Source organism: Cucurbita pepo, chromosome 19 (genome assembly GCF_057944985.1).
Source record: "Cucurbita pepo subsp. pepo isolate OVF chromosome 19, ASM5794498v1, whole genome shotgun sequence".
Taxonomy (NCBI): Eukaryota; Viridiplantae; Streptophyta; class Magnoliopsida; order Cucurbitales; family Cucurbitaceae; genus Cucurbita; species Cucurbita pepo.
In genome coordinates, this window is record NC_141816.1 from 9,640,714 (window position 1) to 9,665,857 (window position 25,144).

General features: G+C 36.8%; 3 protein-coding genes across 7 annotated transcripts; 1 reads left to right on the top strand and 2 right to left on the bottom strand.

The window, feature by feature from the left end:
• Nucleotides 1–633: 633 nt before the first annotated feature.
• Nucleotides 634–4,417, bottom strand: LOC111781455 (BTB/POZ domain-containing protein At3g50780). 5 transcript variants are annotated; one of them, XM_087120306.1, is made up of 4 exons: nt 3,916–4,417; nt 3,416–3,503; nt 2,652–3,297; nt 634–1,861 (listed from the first exon to the last, which is right to left on the bottom strand). In XM_087120306.1, the coding sequence occupies exons 3-4, from the start codon at nt 3,282–3,284 to the stop codon at nt 902–904; spliced, it is 1,593 nt and encodes a 530-aa protein (XP_086976432.1). In that variant the 5' UTR covers nt 3,285–3,297; nt 3,416–3,503; nt 3,916–4,417; the 3' UTR covers nt 634–901. The 5 variants fall into 5 exon arrangements, with proteins under 5 accessions (XP_086976432.1, XP_086976431.1, XP_023517810.2 ...); XM_087120305.1 differs by having other exon boundaries at nt 2,652–3,503; nt 3,916–4,416; XM_023662042.2 differs by having other exon boundaries at nt 2,652–3,676; nt 3,916–4,416.
• A 2,395-nt stretch (nt 4,418–6,812) lies between these two features.
• Nucleotides 6,813–7,981, top strand: LOC111781274 (transmembrane family 220 helix protein). The gene is made up of 3 exons (XM_023661778.2): nt 6,813–7,128; nt 7,327–7,647; nt 7,747–7,981. The coding sequence occupies exons 1-3, from the start codon at nt 7,038–7,040 to the stop codon at nt 7,824–7,826; spliced, it is 492 nt and encodes a 163-aa protein (XP_023517546.2). The 5' UTR covers nt 6,813–7,037; the 3' UTR covers nt 7,827–7,981.
• Nucleotides 7,982–8,013: 32 nt separating this feature from the next.
• SUVR5 (histone-lysine N-methyltransferase SUVR5) lies at nt 8,014–22,109 on the bottom strand. Its single transcript, XM_023661777.2, has 11 exons — nt 21,552–22,109; nt 19,544–19,846; nt 19,330–19,440; nt 17,912–18,022; nt 11,364–14,147; nt 10,763–10,924; nt 10,257–10,373; nt 10,036–10,139; nt 9,822–9,959; nt 8,755–8,842; nt 8,014–8,505 (listed from the first exon to the last, which is right to left on the bottom strand). The coding sequence occupies exons 1-11, from the start codon at nt 22,044–22,046 to the stop codon at nt 8,422–8,424; spliced, it is 4,497 nt and encodes a 1,498-aa protein (XP_023517545.2). The 5' UTR covers nt 22,047–22,109; the 3' UTR covers nt 8,014–8,421.
• Between the last annotated feature and the right edge of the window lie 3,035 nt (nt 22,110–25,144).

The window sequence follows — 25,144 nt, forward strand, 5'->3', positions numbered from 1 at the left end:
TTATAATTCAATTTTTATAAATAGTCTCGGTTTAATTAATCGTAAGAACTGAAGTGAAGAGAATTGTTTGTTTGTCTTATTTAAAATTGGAGGCACGCACATGGCACGTGAATCTAAGCCAGCCAGACAACAAATTAACATTAATTTCCTCAAATTTTAATCATTATGTTGTCATAATTTTTTGGGGCCTACATGGGCTGGATGACCTGGGCCGGGCCCATCTCTGACGATTTCTCCTACTGGGCCCAAACTTGATTAGGGCTCTACATTCAATTCTGACCAATAAGCCAGGCCCACTTCTCTTTCTTGTGTCTTCATATTTGCATTGAATTAGTATCTAACAAACTTCTTTTGTTTCGTACATTTTTTAGAAAATATTTTCCTTGGAAAGGGTAGTTATGTATCTTACGTGGCATTACTTTGATTTCAATTAATATATATTATATATCGCTTGTATAATAAAGTTTATGAATCAACTGTTCGATAAAACCCCGTAAATAATTTATATTATTGGGACTATTTAGGAAGAATTTCGAAAATTATAGAAACTAATGCCTACGGGATTTTAACATTCTTGAAATTATAGGGACTAAAATTGCAATTTAACGAAATAAGTGAACGGCTCGATAGAACAGTTTTAAAAACAATCATACATAAAACACACTCAAATGTAGCTCGATCATGCATCCAACTTATGCTATTACATTGCAAATTTAACTCACAAGAGAGCAATTCACTTCGTCGAGAACGTTCTCGATGAATCTCGAAGTTAATTCAACATAAACCATAAGCAATACACTCAGCAGCTAACATAGCCCAACCATTGGCCAGTTTTGTTCATCTTTTCATCACAGAGAATTGCTTGAACATTACATATATCTTTACTTACAGTGACATGTCTTCAAGGCTCCAACTGGGGGGTGATTGGGTTGCTTCCTTGTGTCTCGACGTAAGGTCGTACGAAGGTTCGACGCCACCAAACCTCGAACGCTCTTTGGAGATTTGGGCAACTATCTCCAACCTTCAGAAAACTGCCCAACCAAGTCAGCAAAATGCTTTGCTGATCCTCAAGTGGGAGAGTGAGGATCGTCCGACCGATTCCTTCTTCCACGACTTTTCGATCAAACGACCCACAACCATGTTTTAACCAGCTATAATCATTGATTAATGGCTCTAACCATGTATGTAATAGTAATTTACGTGTATCCTTTGCTGGTAACAGCTCTCCTTTGCCAATGCCAACAAATAGCCTTGCTGTTATGCAGCTAACATGGTAGCGAGATACGATCGGCAGCTTCGCGTGGAGGGCTGCTAGTTCCTGATGCTTCGACCACATTACCGCAAACTCATCGGCCGCTTGCCTGTCAGCTAAAATCTCGAGCAACCACGAAAGGTTATCGGCCTCTAGAGTAATTTGCTTCAGCACTGGTTCTTTCCTGTCTACTGATTTGTCAATAAACTCTGTTTCAGTAGCCTTCTGGAACAATAGCAATAGTGATGTCAAGCAGCTTCTGCAAGAAGAGTAAATAGTTTCATTGCAAATGTCAGCTGAGTTCGCGTGGCTCGGGACGCTTTGGTTCTCCCTAAGAAGCCTCAGTACCACCAGTTTCATTTCACGTCGACCTCGCTCCTCGTTGCTTTTAAGAACAAGTTCAATGATATGAGAAAGAGTATCTTTATGGGGTTTAGACACATCTGCAGACACTCGTTTCAATACCGGGCTCACCCCAATGCCCTCTCTTTGAAGTCGTAGGATGGACGTGACGACCTTTTCTTCTTCTTCGTCACCAACCCAGGGGACTGCTTCCAAATATTCTAGACATGATTGCATGCATGACATAAAACCAAGAAATTCAGCAGCCTGCAGAACAAGTATTTTTGGTAAGTTTTATGTCCATTACACACACTTGAAGCATTCATGACAAGAAACAAAAACATGATCTCTTCAAAAAGACAAGGGAGATGTATAAGCAATGACTTGCCATTTGTAATAGCTCAAGCTTTCTACTAACAAATGTTGTCTTCTTTAGGCCGTCACGTATCACCATCAGCCTCACGGTTTTTAAAATGCGTCTGGTAGGGAGAGGTTTCCACACCCTTATAAGGAATGCTTCGTTCCCTTCTCCAACCGATGTGGGATCTCACAATCCACACCCCTTGAGGGCTCAGCGTCCTCGCTGGCTCACCGCCCAATGCTTGGCTCTAATACCATTTGTAAGTAGATATTGTCCTCTTTGGGCCGTTATGTATCGCCGAAAACGCGTCTATTGGGGAGAGATTTCCACACCTTTATAAAGAATGCTTCGTTCCCCTCTCCAACCGATGTGAGATCTCACAATATTCAAGGCTAGTGACAATACTTCATCATGCCACTCGCAAGACTAATGACGTTCTTTCGACTATAGCTACTAAACATCAGCTGGCCACTTTACTTTTGTTTATTGTTCCAACACAAAGAAAGATTGGAGCATAAAACAATTGAGCTAAACAGCTTTCAAGAGACAGAATCTAATCATTAATCAGGAAGCAGCACAAACAAACAATCAAATGCAATATGAAAAACGTCATAAGAACATTCTCACAGAAGGAAGAACAATATCCTTAAAATTTATGAACATGATATCCAATGACTACAAGAATCAGCACCATACCTTCAGAATTCGAAGAACACGAGAAACATTTTGCTTCATCAACCATTGCTTCATTTCTTTGCAGTACATCAATCCCACAGTTTCAACAAATATTTCAACATCTTCACAATCACCAATTTCCATGGAGGAGCCTTCTTGATCAGAAAGTTTATTAGCAAAAAAAGTACTATTATCCATCAATACGTTCTTATGAACGCTCAACTTTACCGAAAATCCTTGCTTCCCGAGTAAAACGACCTTTATATTACTAGTCCCTGGCTCACCAAACTCAATTGCTATTTTCCTTGGCATATTTTCAACCTTAGGCCGTGATACCCTGTGTACAACCTCTGGAGCACTAAAGCCAGAAGTATCAGCATTGCCTTTTCGGTCGTCATCAGAAACAGCAGCCGACCGTGATCTCGTGAGCGCTGGCGGCTTTCTATCAGTCACGAGGGTCGGTTTCTTCTCAACAGGGATCTTAGGGGGTGGGGAGGCAGGTTTGGGCTTGTTTAGAGGATTTTGATTTTTGAGGGTCTTTTGGAAGACAACAGGAGAAGGGCAACACCAAAACCCTTCTGGGGTTACAGCAATTGGCACATTTTTAATCTTGGTTTGGCCTTGTTCTAACCTACTTATCCTTATCTCAGCCATTCTTATTGATTTACTGCAGCTTGTGTAACAATGGGGAAACGGATCATTAAGAACAAAAGATACAGAGCACCTAAGAACAGCCGCAAAAGCTTTCTACTCAAGAAAAGAAAAGCAAGATAATGGGAACTTACAGCCTTCTACTTTCTGAATCAAAGACTCCAAGCTTTGAAGAACATCAGATCAGACGACATTGGATCTAAATTCATAAGAAATATGAAACTGAAGGCGAAATGGAAGAAGAACACTCAGTATTCGTATTAGCTCCAGAATCGAAAGCATTAAAGCATCACCAAGAGATTCGCAGCCTCACACGTAAGAAAACCTAACAAACTCGAACACCCGCGTACTGAATTTGATCATTCACTCACCAGCTAATGCGAAACCATCAAGACCTAAGAAGCCAGAGAAAAGCCACCACTTATTCGAAACCAGGACAGAGTAATATGATTCAAAAGGAAGCTATGGTGTCGAGCATCAAGGGAACCAACGAACAAAGCCTTGTAAATGGAATAATTAGCGAAGAAACGCTTTTACTTTGTGAATTAAAGAAAAAACCAGAAGACCCACAAAAGAAAAAAGCGAAACGAAGCGGTGGGTGTGGGTGTGGGTGTGGCTCTACTTTATCACTTACCGATTTGCCTTCTTCTCACTTTTGATGATTGAATCTCGATGTGGGTCTCTCTCTGAATTAGTTTGCACAACTTTTCTGCTCTGTAATCAAACACCAAAGAAGCTTTCTCAGTAATCAATCAAACAGGCACGCCCCTCCTCATCATTTCGAATTCTACTTTTCAAATTTTATTGGATTCCCACATCGCTTTGTTTGTTATATCTGTGGATATTCTAAGCATGCCCCAAATTAAGAACCCCCTTCGCTTTCACTCCGCATCAAAATGTCAGTACAGTGACTGAAATGCCCTTCTCAACATTGCTCATTTGCGAGCTCAATAATAGAGGAAAAGGGCATCCCCAGAAACACACCATTTTTCTCAGTGGAAGCTATACTGGTTAGTGGTAGTTGTTGAACTTGATAATCAAGTTTAAACACTTTGATTAAGAGATTAGAGAGTTTGTGTCATAAATTAACTAAGAACAAACCAAAGCGATTTGATTATGTTGGTGGGGCCTAATTGAATTATGGAACTGAGATTTGGATTAAAAAAATTCAACAGAAATAATTTGAAGTCAAAGCAATTTCAAAATAATTGAGAAGAACCTGATCTTCCCCAAAGCAACCTCATTTGTCAAAGCTCAAATTTTGTAAGGCTCTCCTCCAATCAAAGCATGAGTTCTTTATTTCAAAATCAAACTTGTTTAACATCTCTTGTGAATAATCCATGTTGGGGCCCATATTGTAAGCAACCATTTAGAATTCAAAACTTCTTGAAGATATTTGTTTTCTTGTTTTGTTCTGTTCTTCACTCTTCCACTTGTTTTTTGTTCTTCAGTCTTTGGTTTAGATAGAGAGAGAGAAGACAACATGACCACATGCAGACAGATCAGATGACAAAGTATGAGACATTGTCATGGGAAAGCTTCTTGACCTGTTATTTATTTATTTATTTATTTTTAATTTTGAATTCTAGGTTTTGTGGATGATGAATTATAATGGAATTTGAGTGCAATTATTGAGTGTGGTATTATTTTTGCTTTTAATGGAATTAATGAATAGTTTTAAATGAATATAATCATAATATTTCACTAAAAAAAAAAAAAATAATAATAAATATAGGGGAAATAATTGAGAGAGATGGATGAGTAGTGAAAATGGGCCAATGGCAACTACTCCAAATGTTACAAAGGACGTGGCCTCGTTGGCAAAACCTTTCCTTTCAACGTACTCTTTTTAATTTCTAACATCTTTCCTTTCCCCCCCCCCCCCCGAAGCTTGCCTACAACCTGCATCGGGTGGTTTGAAAATCCCGTGCAAGATATTTTGGTAGAGAGTATAGGTTGCAATAAAGCTTTCCGAACTAACAGCTCTGATAGCTTACGTATAGCTCAGCTCAACCATGCTTCCTCATTTTCATTTTCGTGGGTTCGTGGGTTTTGAGCTTGACACAAAATCCGTACTAATTTAGGGATGGTTTATCGAATAAGTATCGTGATATCTTGTTGTTAAAATTTTTCTTCTTGTTCTTAGTTTTTTTAAATATGTAGATGTCATCGTTAAACATCAATCGTTTTCTAGAACTTCTTAGGTAGGTTATGATATAAATGATGATCCCTATTCAATATCGTTTATTACGTTCATGTTCATGTTCATGTGTGCTCATTAGAGTGGGTCTTTACTTAAAGAAGTGGTGTCCCCTTAGATAACATTAATATGTTGTCTCCACCTACTCTCTTCATTATAAAAGAGTACATGGGTAGAAGGGGCCACATTATGGGGGAAAGAAAGGAATTAATGGCCTTTCTCCTCCAACTTATTTGATATATCAAAACCATTTTTAAATTTCTTTATCGGTTTCGGTAACGTGACTTTGTTCGATAAATAATAATAAAGGTCTGTATTCATAATTGCAAGCGTTTGATTGAAGCCATACACATGGCTAGTATGTCACAAATAATCCTATCACTATCTACCTCGACAATTTTATCGTCTCAATTTCGTTGATATAGGTAGCTATATATATTGAAATGCTGGTGTCTGGGTTGAAAACGTCAAAAACTTTTACTGATTTTTTTTTACCAGTAAACAAAGAAAGATGAATGACATTCATAAGTCAAATATTGTAACAACCTAAACTCATCACTAGAAAATATTGTCCTTTTTAGCCGTCAACTTCATGATTTTAAAACGCGTTTACTAAAAAGAGATCTCCACACCTTTATAAAGAATGTTTGGTTCCCCTCTCCAAATGACGTGAGATCTCACAATTCACCCTCTACTGACACATCGCCCGTGTCTGACTCTGATACCATTTGTAACCACACAAACCTACTTCTAATAAATATTGTCCGCTTTGGCTTGTTACGTATCTCTGTCAGCCTCACGATTTCAAAATGCATCTACCTGGAAGAGGTTTCCACACCCTGTTAAGAAATGTTTCATTTATCATTTTCAATCAACATGGAATGATGTAGTAACTATTGTTATTATCTTTTTGTTACATCTTACAGCATAGCATAGAAACCAGAAAGCTTTTGGTTTGGTAAAACAGCTGCCTTCTTCTTACTCCAATTCATACAACTTCAACTTTTCTTTTGTTTCATTCATCAATGGTTTTCAAGCAGAAATGTCACAAAACATAGACAAAACACACAGAATCTTTTAGCACAAACAAAACAGGACAAGGACCATGCAAAAAGAATAATGTTTCTGCTGCCAAATCATAAGCCATTGCATGCCCTTCATTATTCATGCACCTTCTCTTCCATATTCCTTTCTCACTCCTCCTCCTCCTCATCATTTGTTCTTATTCTCACTCCTCAAATCAACACTCATAATTATTTGAGTACTCAAAGAAATGTTCTTATCTAGTTTACTTGGGCTGCCTTAAAATTTAACCTTAAAAACAGTCATTTTAAGCTCTTTCAACTTTTTTTCTTCAGTTTTCCATTAATCTTTGATTAAAAAACCTTAAAGATGGATTAGTTTTCAACTTTCCACCAAACCCATGTGAGTGATATTAATTTTCAACCAATGAAAGGAACTTTAAGACATGTCAAATACAGCTAAAACTTATGGTTTGGCGTTGACCCATAAAGAGTTGCTGTTCGATCGGATAAGCTCTGGAGAAAAAGAGAAAAATGGCAACACCATCCAAGTTATACAGTTGCTGCTCTCTGTTAATGGCGTTTCTGTTTGCTTATTCCACAGCTGTTCAGTTTAACGATCCTGGTACTCCAAACCCTTTTCTTATTATCCTTCAATTAACAAACTGCCAAATGAAGATCCAAACTTTTCAAAGTCTTTGGTTATTTCCTGTTGATTGTGATCTGAAAACAAAAAAGCTCAATAAAAATTAGATTATCTTCATAAACTGGTTGAAATTGTGTTAGGAAAACGAACAGATCTAAATAGATAGCTATTCGACAGATTGGTATTTGTGGATTCCACTATATGGATGTGCTTGTGCTGTGAATCTTGTCAACTGGGATGTCTCCTTACAAGGCCTGGCTTATGTTGCTAAGGCAACACTGGGACTTGGAATATGTTTGTGGGTGAAGGTGGTAGCAGAGGATTTTGTGAATGGAATTGCAGGGTTTCTCTCTCTAGATTTAAGTGAGAGAGTGGTAAGGGAGAAAACAGGGAGTGGGTTGGTTGTGTCTTCCATGGTTTTACACCTGATAGCAGAATCATCATCATCAATCAGAACAAGAAAAGGGGAAAGAGTGTTTTCAAGATATGTCTCGTACGGTAAGGCTAGCTCGATCGTATCAACCTACGATCAATCTTTTTCATTTTAGTCCTTGCACTTTTTATATCTGATTTTCGGGTTTGGAAATATGGTTGCAGGAATGGCATCATTGGTGGCATTTAGTTATGGACTTCCCATTTTCTTCTTCTTGGTTCAAATGGGCAAAATGAACTACTGAATCATGTTGGACAAATGTTACAAGAGAAACTTCAAAAGGAGGGAGAGAATGTTCTTCAGATCAATGTATTTTCCAATTTATAACGAAAAAACTTGATAAAAGTGATCTATTCTGATGAACAATTATATTGGATGATCTGCCACAGTTATGAATTACGATACACTTTAAAACAACCCATCACAGTAGCTAAAAAGAGAGACAAGGAAAATATTTATTCCTCAAACTTCCTTAAACTTTGGTTGGTGAACAAAAAAGGCATTTACAATTTGCTAAACTAAGTTGATCCAGCAGTGAAAATAAGATAAACACGACGAAACTACAAACTAGAGAAGGTTAGAGGGCGTCGGCCATTTTTCGTATCGGTAACAAGTTCCTACATACAGAAAACTTACCACTTTCCTCTGATTCCAACATTTTAGGCTGAGGGAGTTGCTGGCTTAGACGAGGCATAAGACTTTAAATAATCCACAAAACCTGCAAGGCATGCGCTTTCAGATTGGTCTCTTTCTCCTCTTTCCAAAATATAAAGCTCCAGATCTTTTTCCGAGGAATGATAGGTTTACATGTTCTTCAAATGTTGTAATATAAGGTGGCCTCAGCAACTTGAAGATTCACAGCCATTTCCTCCAGGCGATTGCTCGCGTCGATAATTGAATGTCAGCTCTTCACCAGTGGCTATCTGCACAAATATATGTATACAAATCTTTGTATGAAGATCATCTTTGACATGTTTCCGGAATAAGATTCTTAACGTAGATCGCAAGTTAAGGCTCACTAGGTAATAAAACGAAGACGACGAGTAGAAAATCAACTAAAGATCCTAAACTTGGTTGGTGTATGTATCCCAGAAGTTCAAACCAGTTGCAGAATAATTAGAAACTGAAATATACTCTGACAGTCGTCATATACTATCAAAGCAAGCACTTACATCCCGGTTCGCATACAATCCAATGTGTGAGCGCTGATATTCCATGCTTTCGACAAGGACTTGGTAAGCTACAAGATTTGGTGAGCAACTGCAAACAATGAAGATTTTCAATTGTAATAGAGTAGAGAAGTACGCCTCTTGACAATGCACAAGATAACATTAACTGACTACCAAAACTTCACGTTGAATGATAATACAAAACAATTCATAAATAATATAATTGTTAACAATTCAATAAGTTATATGCTATTAGATAATGAAGAACATTAGCATAAAAAAAAAATTAAAGGTAAAGAACACCGGTAGCCTATTAGAAATTACGACGCTCAATAATGGTAGATATTGTCCACTTTGAGCATAAGCTCAGGCTTTGCTTTTGGTTTTCCCAAAATGCCTCGTACCAATGGAGATGTATTCCTTACTTATAAACTCATGATCAACCCCTTAATTAGTCGATGTGGAACTCCTCTCCCAACAATCCTCAACAATCCTCAACAATCCTCCCCTCGAACAAAGTACACAATAGAGCGTCTCTTGAGGCCTATGGAGCTCTCGAACAACCTCCCCTTAATCGAGGCTCGACTCCTTCTTTGGAGCCCTCCAACAAAGTACCCCCTTTGTTCGAGACTTTAGTCACTTTTGACTACACCTTCAAGGCTCACAACTTCTTTGTTCGACATTTGAGGACTTTATTAACATGACTAAGTTAAAGACATGGCTCTGATACCATGTTAAGAATCATGACTCTCCACAATGGTATGATATTGTCCACTTTGAGCATAAGCTCTCGTGATTTTGCTTTTGATTTTCCTAAAATGCTCCATACCCATTATCAACCCAATTAGTCGATGTGGGACTCCTCTCCCAACAATACTCAACATAGCCTATTCCTTAAATAGTGTATTTTGCATATAATAAGTGGTAAAAACAGTTCGAGCATGGAACAAATTTGTTGCTCACAAACTATTTGACCTTAAAATGGTCACAAAAGATTCAGAAATACAGACTAAAATTACCAAATGTCTGTACAAGTGGAACGACCACATGGATCATAAATCTCTGCTCACCTGTGATTTATGAATCTCGAAACATTTCCATAATTTGTGGCATCAATAATATATCTAGCCGATCCTTCAATTAATCTGCTAATGTCATTAATATGAGCATCCACATCCAAGAAATAGCCATTGCCTTCACAGTTATACCTAATGAAAGATACAATGGATCATATATAGAGACAAAAAACTGGTTTTAAAGAGAACTTCAAAAAATCATACAAACCTGTCGCGTCTCCTGTTTGCTTCCTGCTCCTCCAGCACCTCCCCAATGTACTCGCAAACAAACGTGCCACGCAGTATGGCTTCACCAGCCCTCACTGTCCATCCCTGTGTTGTTTTTACAACTTCATATAAGAAACTACTGAAAACACTAACTAGGAAACTAAAGGTTATGTACAAGTTAGCAGGAAAGAAAGCACAAAAGGTGCATAAAGAAGAAATTGCCTTCGTCTCTGTCATGAAGACTTCGAGTTTCACATGAACTCCATTTTGCAACACTCTATTTGGACAGGTTCTACTACAGTTGCACCTTTCATTACACTCATAGACAAGGTAGCCTTCCTGCAGAAAGAAAAAACTCAATCTAAGAAGAATCACACATTAAAAGGTCGGAAAAAAGGATTAACGTTTAAAAAGTCAGACTTTTAAGAACCAGACCAATATCTTCGTAATGGTCAAGAGAAGATGATACAACAGATGAATGAATAAAAATCCAAAGAGACTGCAAGTTTATTTAATGTCAACAAAGCACACTTAAGACACATTTATATTTCATATAAAGAAGAAAAGAACAAATTTGTCGTTGCCAAGCAACAAATAAACATGAGTATTTAAATTATCAAGTTAAAGTAAAATCAAAGTAAGAGGGGGAATAATTAATGAATAATATACAGAGCATGGCAGTAGATCAAGAAACGGGGCTGTGTTGGCTGGAAAATAGTGTCACATACCTCCAGAATAATACGACCGTTCTCATCATATGGGAACCTGCGACTCATGGGATTCCCATAAATGTCCTTTGGGTCTTCATAATCACTATCAAAGAGGTATACATGATCACATGTTTCAGACGAACAGAGTGAATGAGCGCAGGCACAGCCGAACTGCAAACTCTGGGTAAAATGTCAAACATAAAAGTGACTTTACATTGTATACGTTGAAAATATACAATCATAATTAAGTTTATTCAGAAACGGTGCTCAGAAGTCATATATTATTAGTACTTTAATGCCCACCAAAGCCACAACAATAGCATTATCCTTGATGGCACAAACGAATAAAATATATGTCAGCCCTCTCAACTAAGGATGCATATGCAGATTGTATAAGGAAATCTATACCAACCCATTTGGTAGTAAAATCATAAGGACCTCCATGATAAACACTAAACACTAGAAATAAGTACAGATGTGTCATGAACAATAACATAATAAGATAACTCACAATTAATCAACATAACTTGCATATTGAAGAAAAAGAAAGTGCGTTAAAATCAAGAATGTATATCAGTTTAGCATTAGTCACGAGACAAAGTTATTCACATAACACTACCTCCGTATCAATGGCAAGAGATTTATTGAGCAATGATTTCTTAATATAGGTAAAACTCTCCCAAGGCATGGAGTATCCAACTTCTTGACTATCCGAGTTAGCTAGAGATATGTGAGGTGAGTTCCTTAGACCTTCGTCAGCTACACAGACCACAGGAACAAATTCCTGGCCAAAGCTTATATCTTCACATAAAATGACGGCCTTTTCCTTAACCTGATGGCTAGAAAGATGAGAACCGATGGCATAACTGCATCCATGAGCTTCCCACTTGCTACTCACTGGATCAGGAGTGTGTGCATTCTTGTGGAGTCCAAAACCATTTGGATGAGGCATCAAATTGGGATGCAAAAGAGGATCCTTAAGTGTCTCACAACCTTTAGGACAGACAAATCCCTTGATATACCAGTTAACTTTTTCCCTGCATAATTCAGCTGCCTTAAGATAAAAATATTCAGGTAATACTCCAAACTTCTGTTCCAGAAGAACTTTAAAATTGACCTTGCAACAGGCAGAGTGAGCAATAGACAAAATGTCAACATTGGTAGGAAATAATTTTATTTTTTGAATCTCAGAAACCAATGCCTTCGAAACAGTTGAACCTTGGGTCAATTTACGAGAACTTGCTAAGTGGGACTCATGAGGTTGAAGGTTTATGCTTCCTGAGCTTAGTAACTTTGAAGTTTGAATATGTTTTTTCATGCTAGCTTTTGTTCTGTTTCTGATCCGGTTTGACGCACCCGCTAAAGTCTTCTTAAATCTAGGATGACCAAGTTTCCCAGATTTTAATTTATAAGCATAATAATGAAATCCCCTCTTTGCAGTTCGGGAGTTAGCTAAACCTGGACCCATGTGCGCAGCTTGATGGTGGCGACCAAGATCAGGCAGTAAATCAAACTTCAAACCGCAGAACCTACAATTAAACTTTCTTAAACCACCTACATTCTTGTTATCATTCGACTTAGAAACTATATTGCACTCCTTGGGTTTGACTGGGGAATCCTCACCAGACGAAGAATTATGCTGCTTAGTAGAATTTGACAATCTAAAATCAATGGGATGTACAGCAACTACATGTAACCATAATTGATCAGTATTCCCAAAATGGCTGCCACAAGGAATACACTGCAGAAGCATGCATTGCTCAACAAATGGTGCATGGTGTCTCTCCTGCACATGAGTTTCTAAAACTTTCTTATTGGTGAACGAATCAAGGCAGATGGCACAAGCATAACCTCTGAACAGCCACTGCGCTTCCTTTTTATGACCATCCATGAAGTGAGTACTGAGTGCTTGATCATCAAGAAATTCTTCAGAGCAAATTTTGCATCTGATACTCGAACCATCATTGCAATTACCTGAAGTTAATAATGGCCCTGCAGTTGGCACTTCCATCGAAGGTGAGGAAAGTTGTGCTCCTTCAGCATCGAACCCCCATAACCTTTTTAATCTTTCCTTTTCATGACAAACCAATTTCATAAACTGTTCCCCAACTCCCAAGTTTTTAGAAGCTTCAGAAAGTGCCCACTGAAATTGAACCTCCATAGGAACTGGATTCCTCAGTGATAAAATACTTTTAAAAAGCCTGTAAAATAGCTCACAGGCTTGATGCAAATGTATCTTTTGCTCTTCTGAGTTACAGTCTCTTAAAAGATCCATGAATACTTCCTTCGATATTACTCTACTCTTACCATTTCTTGCACGTTTAAGCCAGCTAGGAAGGTGTTTTTCACAATATAGAGAATGACGTTTTGGGCTTTCTAAACATGGATTGCTGTCAATATGTTCGGAAGAACCAATACAGTGTCGAACCTCTGAGGCAATAGAATCTTTTCCATGATGCTCAAGTTTGTCAGATGAGCTATTTCCATTATTGGTCACATCACCCTCGTCCACTCCAAGGGGATTTCCAGCATCTCTGTCAAACTTTATTTCCTTATTACGGGTGTCTTCTACTCTATAAATATCCTGTTGCTTCTCAATAAGCTTATTTTCATAGGAAGTTGACTCCATGTTTGTTTCACTCCTTGGTCGGTGCTTCTTACAGAATGAGGAGCCAAATAGAGATCGATGCTTGCACCTACTTCCAAGAACAGTAGTACCTTGGCACATTGGTGATTCAACAAAACGAGTCTGTTCTTTCTTATCATTGTTGCCAGTGAAACGAGAGGATAAATGCACACAACAGTAAACATCACCCTCATTGGCCCATCTAACACATTGCCTTCCCTTGGATTCAATAAAAGCTATGCATTGACGGTTCTTATTACCATAATGTAAGAGTTTTTCTGTAGCTGTTTCAGTATGAGGTCTCAGTTCCACATCCTTGCAAGAGGCTAGATCCAAACTTCCAGTTTGAGCTACAATCCCAGCCAACCTACCAGGTACAATACTGAGTGGGCCTGCTGATGTAACAATCTTCCTTACCTCTACTTTGTGAGATTCAGATCCTAATTTAGCATTTAAACTAGTCTGGTTATTGAAAAAACCAGAATCATTATCAGGAGCCATAGCTTCATCTGAGCACTTTGATTCCATCAATGAAGCCTGTGTCTCTGCACGACGAATTTCAAGCTTGGGCCTCTTCCTGCTGACTTCGAGAGCTGTAGCTAAGAAAGCTTCAACAGTCTGCTGCTCCTTGTCTCTGCTAATGGGAAGAGTGGGATATATTGAAAACCATTTTGTAACCTCATGCTTCCAGGTTTTCCACACAGAACTAAAAGTAGGCTGCACTGGCGCATCACCGTGGGATTTCACTTTGTCCCACAAAATAGCATCAGTCAATTCCTATAAAAGGCAAGAGAAAACTAGATCACTGAACCTTTGATATAGCATTAGCTTTTGGCCATCAGTACTGGATAACAAAAGCTTATTTCTCAATACCACTTTTCTTTATTTCCTAATAAGAAAAAAGAACTTAGGCAGTTGATGCTGTCTCTACATAATTAGAAATAATCAGAAAGTTACCAGGAATGAATGATTAAATTTAAAAAAAAAAAAAAAAAAAGAGAGAGAGAGAGAGAGAGAAAAGAAAAGGAGGTTCCAAAGAGCTATTAAGCTGCTGCACAGGGGGTAAATTTTGGCTGTTAGTTGAAGTTTCAAGTTTTTTCTTTATAGTTTTTGGCTCTGCTACGAGGCAAGTCTTAAATTTCTTTCTTTTTGGGGGGATAGAAACAATTCTTGTGATTATTTGTATGGTGTGCTAAATATAGTATATAAATTTGTGGAAGTTCAGCTATAACATTCGATTTTCTTTTTTAACAAGAAACAAAACTTTTAGTTGAAAAGATGAAAAGAGACTGATGCCCAAAAGATACCAACTCCATGAAGCTTTTCTTTAAAAAAAAATATTGTAAATTCTTTCTTTAACAAGATATGATCTTGTTAGATACATTTTATCTTGTATTCTTTAGATGATGAAAAAAAAAAATATGCCAAATGATAGTGTTGAATATTGATTGCCTCAAAGGGGGTACAATGTGTGGTTGTACGTAATCTTTTTAGGCTTTGCTGATATTGGTAGCATATGAATATTGTCGATATATATTTTGAGGGTCAAATGCTGAGATTTAATGTATAACTAATTGATATATATATATGAATGCATAATTAATATGAAAATCATTGACATACGTAATTTAGTTAAAGATAATTGATAAATGAATGTATAATCAATATGAATATCTATGATGTACAAATTGAGAGGCAAATGAGAATCAATATCCATGTTGTTCTACCAGTGTTAGAAATTACAGAGAAGGCACTGGAGGTTCTTTTTGAAGATTGATTAGTAGAACTTCAATTGTCTGATTGTAAGTCCAATATGAAAAATCAAGATTGAATTTGAAGAGTAGTTGTGTGTGATTTGGGGAATTTCAACTTTTAGATCTTCAGTTTTAGGGTGGTTGTGTAATCTAAAGGTTAAATGGTTAAAATACTATAGTTTTTATTTTATTGTTTTATGTGCAGGAGATTTTTGAAAGAAGTGAGATTAGGAGTAATATTGATTACCGTGGTAACTAATGAGGGTATGAACGGAAATTTCTCATTTCTCAGGGGGAAAAGGTTTGGACAGAGACTGGAAAGCAACTCAAAGAAGTTTAAACAAATTAACTTAACACACAAGGGAAACTGCAATGGCAATCACTACACACAATTTTTTTTAGTATAGCGAAGTTAAAAACTCTCATGATTGAGAAGGGTGGCCACCTACCAGAACATCAAAATTTTACAAGTTTTTCAACTACCGAAACAAATGTTATAAGGTTGGAAAGTTGGTTAAAATGCCCATAATCTAGTCCAAGACACTCGTGAATATTTTTCTAAGAAAATTGATAGCAAAAGAATATGTGATTTAAGTTGTAATAAATTGAGAATAAAACATTTAATAAAGCATCCACCAGCTGTTTCTTGGAGAAAACATTTTTTTTTTTTTAAAGAATGTGCTTCAAACTTGTAGCCAAATATGACTGCTATATGTAAGTTTTTGACCATTTAAAAGCAAATTTGTTAGGGTTAAAGAATGTGTGGGTTACAAAGATAAATGTCCTGAAACTACAACTCATACTCATTTGGGCTTGGTAACAGTTGTCAAAATTTGAAATTTCTCTTTTTCCTAATCTATTTGTTACTGATTTAAGGCAATGGGATAGCGGAAAAATAAACGTGATTACAGGTTACAATCATCTAAAAGCGGCTCAAGAATGAGGCGGGACCATGGACTCTAAATAATTAGCCCAGAATCTACAATCTATGCATTTGGGTTGCAAACAAGTTGTCAAGGTTTGGAATTTCCTTTTTCCCAATCTATCCGTTACTTGTAGCAAAGGCAACTTGCTGTTTGTTTGGCAGGAACATAAAAGCAATATCTGATATCATGGAAACCAACAACTGCATTCCTTTGTGGATGATGGATGGTTAGAAGTTATGAGGTAGGCCAGACAACTTCAAACGTCAAAGATGTTAAATCAGTGGTTCAGCTAAACCAAGAATGGTTAATACTAATCTCAGCATTGGAGCTTGGGAAGGAGCTTACAATCTCATTTTGATTTGATTTTAAACATTAATGTTTTTCATGAAGGTAAAGGTGTCCTTGCTTCAATGTTTGGAGAAAAATGATCATTGAGGATGAGAAAACACCATGTTTCCCGACCACTTCCTATATAGACGCCTATTAGCAAGGAGCAACCAATGAAGGAGGGTAGAGACCGGCAGCCCTCAAATTAGTAGGTAAATGAAGGAAAGAGAAAAGCACCTCTGCCATTACACTTCCAGCATTACAAGAAGAAATAGGAGAGATACTTGACCAAGTAACTGTTCTAGGGATGCCCAACAAGTCGTGACTAGCATGGAAAAGTTGTGCAGAATTTAAGAATTGAGGCTCCATGCACTATGCTACGTGCACCGTTCTTGCAGTGTAGGCACAGCACTATGGGATGGCGGTGCAGCTCAAACCATGAAGCAGAAGGTAACATGCAAGCAAGATAATGTTGACACGAAGGCGAGCAGCAAACAGCAAGCATGTGATGGGCAAATGAACTGGCAAATCTGTGAGATATGAAATTTAAGTTGAACCTACGTATTGTTTAAATGGATAAGACAAGTGAGGGAAATCTTTGAAGCCAAATCTAAGGATATCTTATCCAAGGTGGAGATAAGGTAGTTGTGTGGATCAAGGAAGGTGCCAACAAAAAAGATTCATTTGTAATGAACTCCCAATGAATCTAGGACATTTGAACGAGCATGCGGTTGTAAAGAATCAAGGATAATCCAAATCATGAAGAATACGAAAGAACATGGATTCTTCAAGGCCAAAGCCAAGAGATAGGGAACCCATATTAAGGAAGTTAGATTTAAATTCCAAACCCTAAATGGACAGAGTCTCTTGATGTTAAGAACTTATCAAACTTTAAGGTAGTTAATTTAAACTAGTCTAAGGGTGAAGTTTCCATTTAAAGAGATCCAAACCATTTTGTAGGCAAGGAAGAGGAAAGTGAGTACTAAAGAGAAAGAACTTTTTCCAAAAGTTTACAAGGAGGCTTGTTCCTTTGATAATTTTAAAAAAGGATGTAAAATGTTTCTGTAAAGTGTCTTGTACAAATAAAGCAAAAATGCATAGGGTGATCTCTCTCTTCGTCGTTTTTATTCTATGTCCATCCCACTTAGGTTACACTATTTCATTATTTTCTCTTTCATCAAGTGAAAGAAAAACTGGATGTTCTTTCTTTCCCTCAAGGGAGAAAAGAACAAGAAGGAAAAGACATGCTCTCCAATCAAAATAAAAAGGACATGCTCTCCAACCACTATAGATTTGCTACCCTCCTATCCAATCGGAGAAGCCTTCGTAACTATCCTAATGTGGTCTTCCTATTTTTCAGTAATTTCATACCATCAATGAAATTATTTCTCATCTAAAAAAAAAGGACAGGTTCATCACTGAAAATTTCCCCCCTTTCTACCACTTCATTTTTTCCCTCATTCTCCATCAAAACATGTGCGAGACAGGCAGAGATATGGGGAAAAAAGAACAAGGTACTCGGGTAAGGCATTACCTCCTTGAGCATTTCAATAACTTCTGCAGTTTGAGCATTTTGACATCGCTGTACCCAAGAATGCAAAGAATTTTGAAGCCAATCTGGATTTACGAAGCATTGCAGGATCATCTGCAAAGGGGCAAACATTAGTTTATCACCATCCTTAGTTGAGAGCTAGGAGTTGAACCGTAGAGTACAAACATTGTGAAAAGAAGGCACAGGAAATTGTGCAATTGGGCCAGGAAAAAAAAAAAAAAAAAAAAAAAAAAAAAAAAAAACCTAGAATAAACATGAGATGACTCACAGAAAATTGTGGAATTGAGCCAGAAAAAAGCCTAGAATCATAATTCAAATGTAAGGATCCTTTCGGAATCTAATCCATTTTCACTTTCATATTTTTTAATACAAAGATGTTATAGATATATTGAGTTTACGTTTGAGAACTATTTGAAAAATAGTAATACAGTTGTGTCAATTTTATAAAACATTCTTCTCATGTTTTCAAAATTATGCATCACAAAGTGAGGTTTTCTGAAAAACGAAGCTTCATGTTTGAATAAACATAGACCTTTCTATTTATTTTGGTAATGGAAAAACAAAATCAATTTTATAGTTTTAAAACATTGGATCCTACCAAACAAACACCTTTTTTATGTTTCCAAAATTCAACACCCAATTTTCCAGTTTTTAATTTATGCTACTAAATGCATTTTCAAATTCAAGGAAAAACAATAAATAAAAGTTTTTTTTTTCCCCTATTGTAGCTTTCAAAAGTACATACATACTATAAAAAAAATGTTATAAATCAAGAACTATAATGGACCTAAATGTCCAACATGCATTGCAAAGGTCATGTATGCCTGAGTCATAAATGCTGTGCAAAATAAGAAGCATGCCTTTTCAGATTCAAACCAAATGTGTGAATGAGGCCCAAAACAGAAAACCCCAACCAATTGGAACAAAATCAATTCAGTTTAAACCAGTTTGTACAAAAAGAAAAAAAATTATGCAGTTTGCACATATGGCAAATTGAATAGCCCTGTTTGATTTTCGATCTAAAGAAAACCAAATCAAAGAGAACTATAAGCATTCTAATTATTTTCCATGTCATTGCTAACACTTGTCAGCCACATCAAATTATGAAATGGAAATATATGGCTCTCCTAGTCTCCTTGATCTTTCCTGGAAATAATCTATGCTAGCCTTTAGTATTTGTATCATAATAAATGGATGCCACAAAAAAAGGCAGTTCCCTCCTGCGTTGCACCGAAGGTATTTAAGGGCCAGATATAGTGGTGCATCTAAATCAGATTCAATCGAAAAAGCACTTGGTAAAAACTCCAGATCACCAAAAACATGAAATAAGAATCCACGAAAACAAAATAAATTTTTTGTTATTTCAATCTCATATACCATCAAGAAGAATAGAAGTTTACATTCTGCAGCTTCAGAAGCATTCTACCAAGATCAGAATAACCATTACAGCGTGAAGCTTCCATGGAAAATTCCTTCCAATTCATTACATCACGTGCACTCTCAATCAGAGCCTGCATCCATTAAATTGAACACGTCTTAAAAATTAATAAAGCAGGATAATAACAACTCATTACAATGATAAACAGACTACAGAAATGTGGACCATTTACAAACCTCGAGGTGAAATTGGTCTATGATATTCAGCATGCCAACAGCAAGTTTTTTCATTATAAATCTCCTTGCAACTTTTACATCTTCAACCAATTTTAAACCAGCTTTGTGACTCTTGTATGCAATAGGCTGAGGAAATTCTTCAATAGAACGAACAAGCAATGCATCTGCCCACGAATAGTTCCTTGTGTGTGGAAAAAAAACCACAAAATACTTCTTCCTTTCATGTGTGGGTTTGGCTTTTAAAGTAGATAATGGCCAGTCAGCCCTTGCACATCTAATTCCAGCCTGCCACTTCCCTCGCCACTATACTTGGAAAAAATTTCAAAATGAAAATAAACTCAAACCATAATACATTAGTTGATACAATACAACAGAAGGCCTTTTAATGAACAGAACAAAACAGACGAAAGTACTGATATTTTCAATATAATTGTATCGGCAACATTAACCCACAGTGAACAGGAATGAAGGATCAAACTCAATGAGATAATCTATAAAGTGAAGGAATCTCTGGGATGGTTGGGTGTTGTTCAGAAAGAAAATAGGCTGTCATTATTTTGAAAAAAAAAAGTTTTATTTTCTTAGAGCAAGAAAATTGTAACAGTCTAAGCCCATCGCTAGTAAATATTGTCCGATTTAGCTCGTTACGTATCGCTATCAGCCTCACGATTTTAAAACGCATTTACTAGAGAGAGGTTTCCACACCTTTATAAGGAATGCTTCGTTTCCTTCTCCAACGGATGTGGGATCTCAAAATCCACCCCCCTTGGGGGCTTAGCGTCCTTGCTAGCACACCGCCCAGTGTCTGGCTCTAATACCATTTGTAACAGGTCAAGCCCACCGCTAGCAAATATTGTCTGCTTTGGCTCGTTACGTATCACTGTCAGTCTCACGGTTGTAAAACGCATTTACTAGGGAGAGGTTTCCATACCCTTATAAGGAATGTTTCATTCCCCTCTCCACCGATGTGGGATCTCACAAAAATAGTGAATCTATTTCAGTAACTATTCTTTAAAAGTTGTTTTCTGGTTTCAGTTAAGTTTGTAAAAACGAATGACCTATTTTTTAAACAACTGAAGTTATCCTGTTGTCCTCCCTCCCAAAATCAAGCTTGTAAAATGTGATATAGAGTATAGATCCTTTCCCTCACCTCTTATTACAGTCCTATGTCCTTTTCATTGATGAAAAAATGTGACAAGCCAGTAGTATTATTAAATAAAAAATGGGCTCCCGCTTCTAAGTCCAATGACAACGTGACTTAACCTAACTGACTCAGGAATTCCACCAACTCCAACAATGGATTTTATCCTATGCCTCTTTAGGCTCCTCATAACCAGTTGTAGTTATTTGTTCCATGAATTCCTTTCTAGAAAATAATACAGGAGCACCCTGGAAATCATCAGAATAAGCATTCAAAAAAACCCAATCAGACGACCAATCAGCGCCAACAGTCTGATAGATTTAAAAAGATCAAGAGAATACATCATAATGCATCAAAACACAAAGGGTGAGCAGGACAGGAAGACTTTAAAATCTGTAGCTGCAAAAATTTCTAGAGCCTAGAGGTCAATTGAACATGTCGACCACAAACAGGAAGGTGGTCCCTCTTATTCCAAGTCCATCCGTACTAACCCAAGATACTCGAACGGCAGTCAGGAACTAGCTCTTACTTAAACTTCAAAAGAAGCCTATGACTAGCAATCATCATTATGTAAGCATGTAATACTGATTAAAATTATATTTGATGTCAAGACTCATGCAAGAACCAAGCAAATTGAAGTAATTAGAGTACATATGACAGAATTATAATGACTATACTATTTGGACAGCAGAGCACAACTGCAGGAAGACTATAAGTTCGCTGAATTAGCAACTCAAGAATGAAAATTTAAAAATTGGGATTAAGCATACATGCATACTGGATAACCCCCAAAAAAAACATACATACAAAAAGAGATTAGAAGTAAAGGAAGAAATTGAAAACTTGGATATTAGGGTAGGCAGATACCTTCACCCAAAGCGCCACAGATTCATCCCCTTCCAACCACATTGGCTCTGGCCCCGAAACAGACAACTCCTCAGCTTTGCTGCTGCTAGGCAATTCATCGTCAATGGTATCCACAACTATACGAGAGTTTTCAGATGCTAAACACGATTCCGTGGAGTAATTATCGGTGTTGGCATCATCAAATTCGGAGTCGGGGGAACCAGAAGATGCTTTTTGGGCATCCATCTGATAGTTAGAATATGAATCCGAACTAGAGTGACCAGAAGCAGGCAAATATTGAGGAACCCCTTGAACATCACATTTGCTGTTAATTTGTGCGGCCTCAACATTCACCGATGAGTCATTGAGTCCACCATTTGCCATCCGCGCTGGTTGTTGTTGAGGATCGACGCAGTTGTTTGATTGTCCGTCATGAAACGAAGCAGTTCCAGAAATCTGAGCAGAATCAGAGTCATCCCTAACATGCTGAACATCGGACAAAGGAACCACTTCCATTATCGTAACTTAAAACTCCTAATTACAATTATCTTTACTCCTTTTTGTTCATTTCTCCCCAAATACAACTCATTTCAATAACTCAATTTTCTCAACAACAATATATCTGTAATTTCTAATTTCCTCTTTTACCCCTCCTTTCTTTCTTTAAAATATTCCTTTCCAATTTTAACTATAAAAAAAAAATTAATAATTCTTTTATAAAAATAATAAGGCTAATAATTCCTTCACTTTAATTTAAATTTTACATTTCATACTTTTGTTTATTTAGTTATTTATTTATTCAATTTTTTTATTAAAAAAAAAAAAAACAGATTCTTCGGGTAATGGAATCCCCTCCAATAATGTAGCAGTTCAAACTGCTGCTAATAGATATATGTCTGTACTGATCCCTTAAGTATGGTCATTAGCTTTGCGATTTAAAAACGCATATGTTAGAAGAGATTTCCACACTTTTATAATAAATGTTTCGTTCTTTCTCCAACTGACATCAAATCTTACAAATAATGTAACCGTTACAAGAGGATTCATTGTTTAAGCAAGACAATGAAAACTCTGGAAAAAAAAGGTCGACAGCAGTGAATCAAATCCTCGAACAAAAATGTTCAATAATACCAATATTATAATAATAATGATAATGGTGGGAAAGAGTCCATTTTGGTAATGGTTAATCACTTGTTGACTAAGAATATGCATTATTTAGATGAATACAAAATAAAATGCATGATAAACTAGATACTTAATTAATGGTACCGAGGAGTCCCATGTCAAGATTGCATAATTTACCTATCAAAAAAACACGAGTTGGGATAGAAGAAACATAAAAGTATGTTGACACGAATTACACGACTCAATTAGCATACATTTCTTGTTTTTTTTGTAATTACCTAAAACGTATTTAAAAATAATTAGTAAATAAATAACCCACCTCAGATCGCCCGAACACACAACAATAAAATTTAATGTGCATATGCAATTATAAATGTTGCTATCAAAACATGCTAATTTTTGTTGTGATCAAAGTTAACCATTAACCTATTGAGCTACATTGATTTCTGGGTCGAATGTTGGTTGTATGGAGGAGTGGAAGCAATGGATCGAGCATATGGATTCAATTTCTTCTCGTTTGGGAGATCATCTCTCCTAGTCTTGATCTAATTAGTTCTCTCGGGATGGTCTCAAGATGGAAACGGGAGTGGTGAGCTCGAGCCCATTATAATATTTTATCATATGCGTGATGACTCTCTCCAGAGAAGTGAGGAAAACAAAGGACAGCTCATTTGCCAAAACTTCAATTAAAGCATACACTCCTTTTTTGACAAACTTACCATAAGATTCAACCACTTCGTCTGTGGCTCCTACCTGTTCTTTCTTGTGGGAACTTTATGCCAAACTTCTAACATAGTTTAACCTAAATTTTTGAAGTTGATAAGAGTTGAATACTAAAACAAAACCTAATGACATTTAAAACTTTAAGGTCTAACGTTAAGTTACCAAAAATCATAATGAAACAAAGCATTTTTTTGTGAGAAAAACATAAGCTGTTGGAAGTTATTTTGAAGTTTCACCCAGTTTTTAGTGGGAGGAAGAGATGCCTTTTGGTGGATATGATTGGCATAGACTTGATTGTCCAATTGCATTTGGAAAGTTTTCAACTTTTCTTTAATATTATATCATATATGTTGAGACTCTGTATCCCCCTTTCTTTTTTTTCCCTTTTCCCGTTCATTACTCCATCATCGTTACGTACGAACTTATCCCGAGACTGTAGGAGATTCATCCTACTATGGAGATACACGTACTATTCTAGCTTAGCTTGACACTATTACAGTCGTGAGTATTTTCTTATAGGTCTACCCGATGTTTTGACGCACCATTGAGTCAAGAGACTATGTGGACCTATGTAACAACTCAAATCCACCACTAACAGATATTGTCATTTTGAGTTTTTCGATAACAACTCAAGCCCACCGCTAGTACATATTCTTCCTTTTGAGTTTACCTTCCGTGCTTCCCCTCAAGGTTTTAAAACACACAATTGAGTTAATATTGTTTTCTTTGGGTTTTCTTTTCTCTTTCGGGATTCCCCTCAAGGTGGATTTGTGTAACAACTCAAGCCCACCACTCGCAAATATTGTTCTTTTGGGTTTTCACTCTCGGGCTTCTCCTCAAGGTTTTAAAATAGACGCACAATTTAGTCAATAGCTCATGTGGACCTGTCTAACAGCAAGTCGAGCGCTGGCAGATATTGTACTCTTTGGGTTTCACCAAGAAATTTTAAAACGCATTTGTTAGGGAGAAGTTTCCACACCTTATAAAAAATGCTTTATTTTCCTCTCTGATGTGTGATGTCACAACCTTTGACCACACTCCAATCAACACCAATAGTAACATAACTCAGAGACTATGTTTGCATCACAATATTATAATCGCAAACCTTCAATGTACACCAATGATGTACTTTGTACCGTTGATTGATTGATTGGTTGATAAAAGAAAAAAAGAAATGGGTTCTTAGACAAAAAGTATATGTGAATTGAAAGAGTAAATTAGCCTCTCTTTTTTTCATATGGAAGGAGTTCATCACGTGGACTTGGAGTAAGAACGCTACAAAACTAACCATTCTGTCAGATTCTAATATAAATTATGAACAATTAACCAATCAGATTGATACCCATTTGAGGCCACAACCCAATTCCCCAGATTTTGACTTTCTTCTCAACATTAAAAACAGCAATGCAGATCAGATTCCTACTCCCCTTTGCTATCTCTTGCCTGTTCATACACACACACTCTCTCAAAGAAAGAACAAAAGTAAAAAAAAGAAAAGAAAAAAAGGTTCCTTTTAGCTAAGCAAGTGAATATGACGACAAAAAGAGAGACCTCACCAGCTTAATCCACGCACAAGGCCTTCCTTTTCTTGTCTGCATCGATATCAGAGAAGGTCAATTCCCAGAAATCTCATTGTTTTTAACCAAAAAGAAAAAAGAAAAGAAGAAAAGAAGAAATCTTTCTCTTTCTTCTTTAATTAATACTTGAGGATTCTGTGACAAAAGTTAGTTTCTTGGATGCTGAAAGACAATGTGGGTATCTCCAAA

What these genes read in the sequence shown, in the direction of transcription:
- LOC111781455 (XM_087120306.1), bottom strand. Translation starts at nt 3,284, where the DNA reads ATGGCTGAGATAAGGATAAGTAGGTTAGAACAAGGCCAAACCAAGATT. An exon ending in GTGTTCTTCGAATTCTGAAG is followed by an intron (nt 1,862 to 2,651) that starts GTATGGTGCTGA and finishes CTTGTTCTGCAG; the next exon opens with GCTGCTGAATTTCTTGGTTT.
- LOC111781274 (XM_023661778.2), top strand. Translation starts at nt 7,038, where the DNA reads ATGGCAACACCATCCAAGTTATACAGTTGCTGCTCTCTGTTAATGGCG. An exon ending in TGTTCAGTTTAACGATCCTG is followed by an intron (nt 7,129 to 7,326) that starts GTACTCCAAACC and finishes GCTATTCGACAG; the next exon opens with ATTGGTATTTGTGGATTCCA. An exon ending in TTCAAGATATGTCTCGTACG is followed by an intron (nt 7,648 to 7,746) that starts GTAAGGCTAGCT and finishes ATATGGTTGCAG; the next exon opens with GAATGGCATCATTGGTGGCA.
- SUVR5 (XM_023661777.2), bottom strand. Translation starts at nt 22,046, where the DNA reads ATGGAAGTGGTTCCTTTGTCCGATGTTCAGCATGTTAGGGATGACTCT. An exon ending in TTATTGAAATGCTCAAGGAG is followed by an intron (nt 14,148 to 17,911) that starts GTAATGCCTTAC and finishes TGCCTTTTATAG; the next exon opens with GAATTGACTGATGCTATTTT. An exon ending in GATTGTATGCGAACCGGGAT is followed by an intron (nt 8,506 to 8,754) that starts GTAAGTGCTTGC and finishes ATATTTGTGCAG; the next exon opens with ATAGCCACTGGTGAAGAGCT.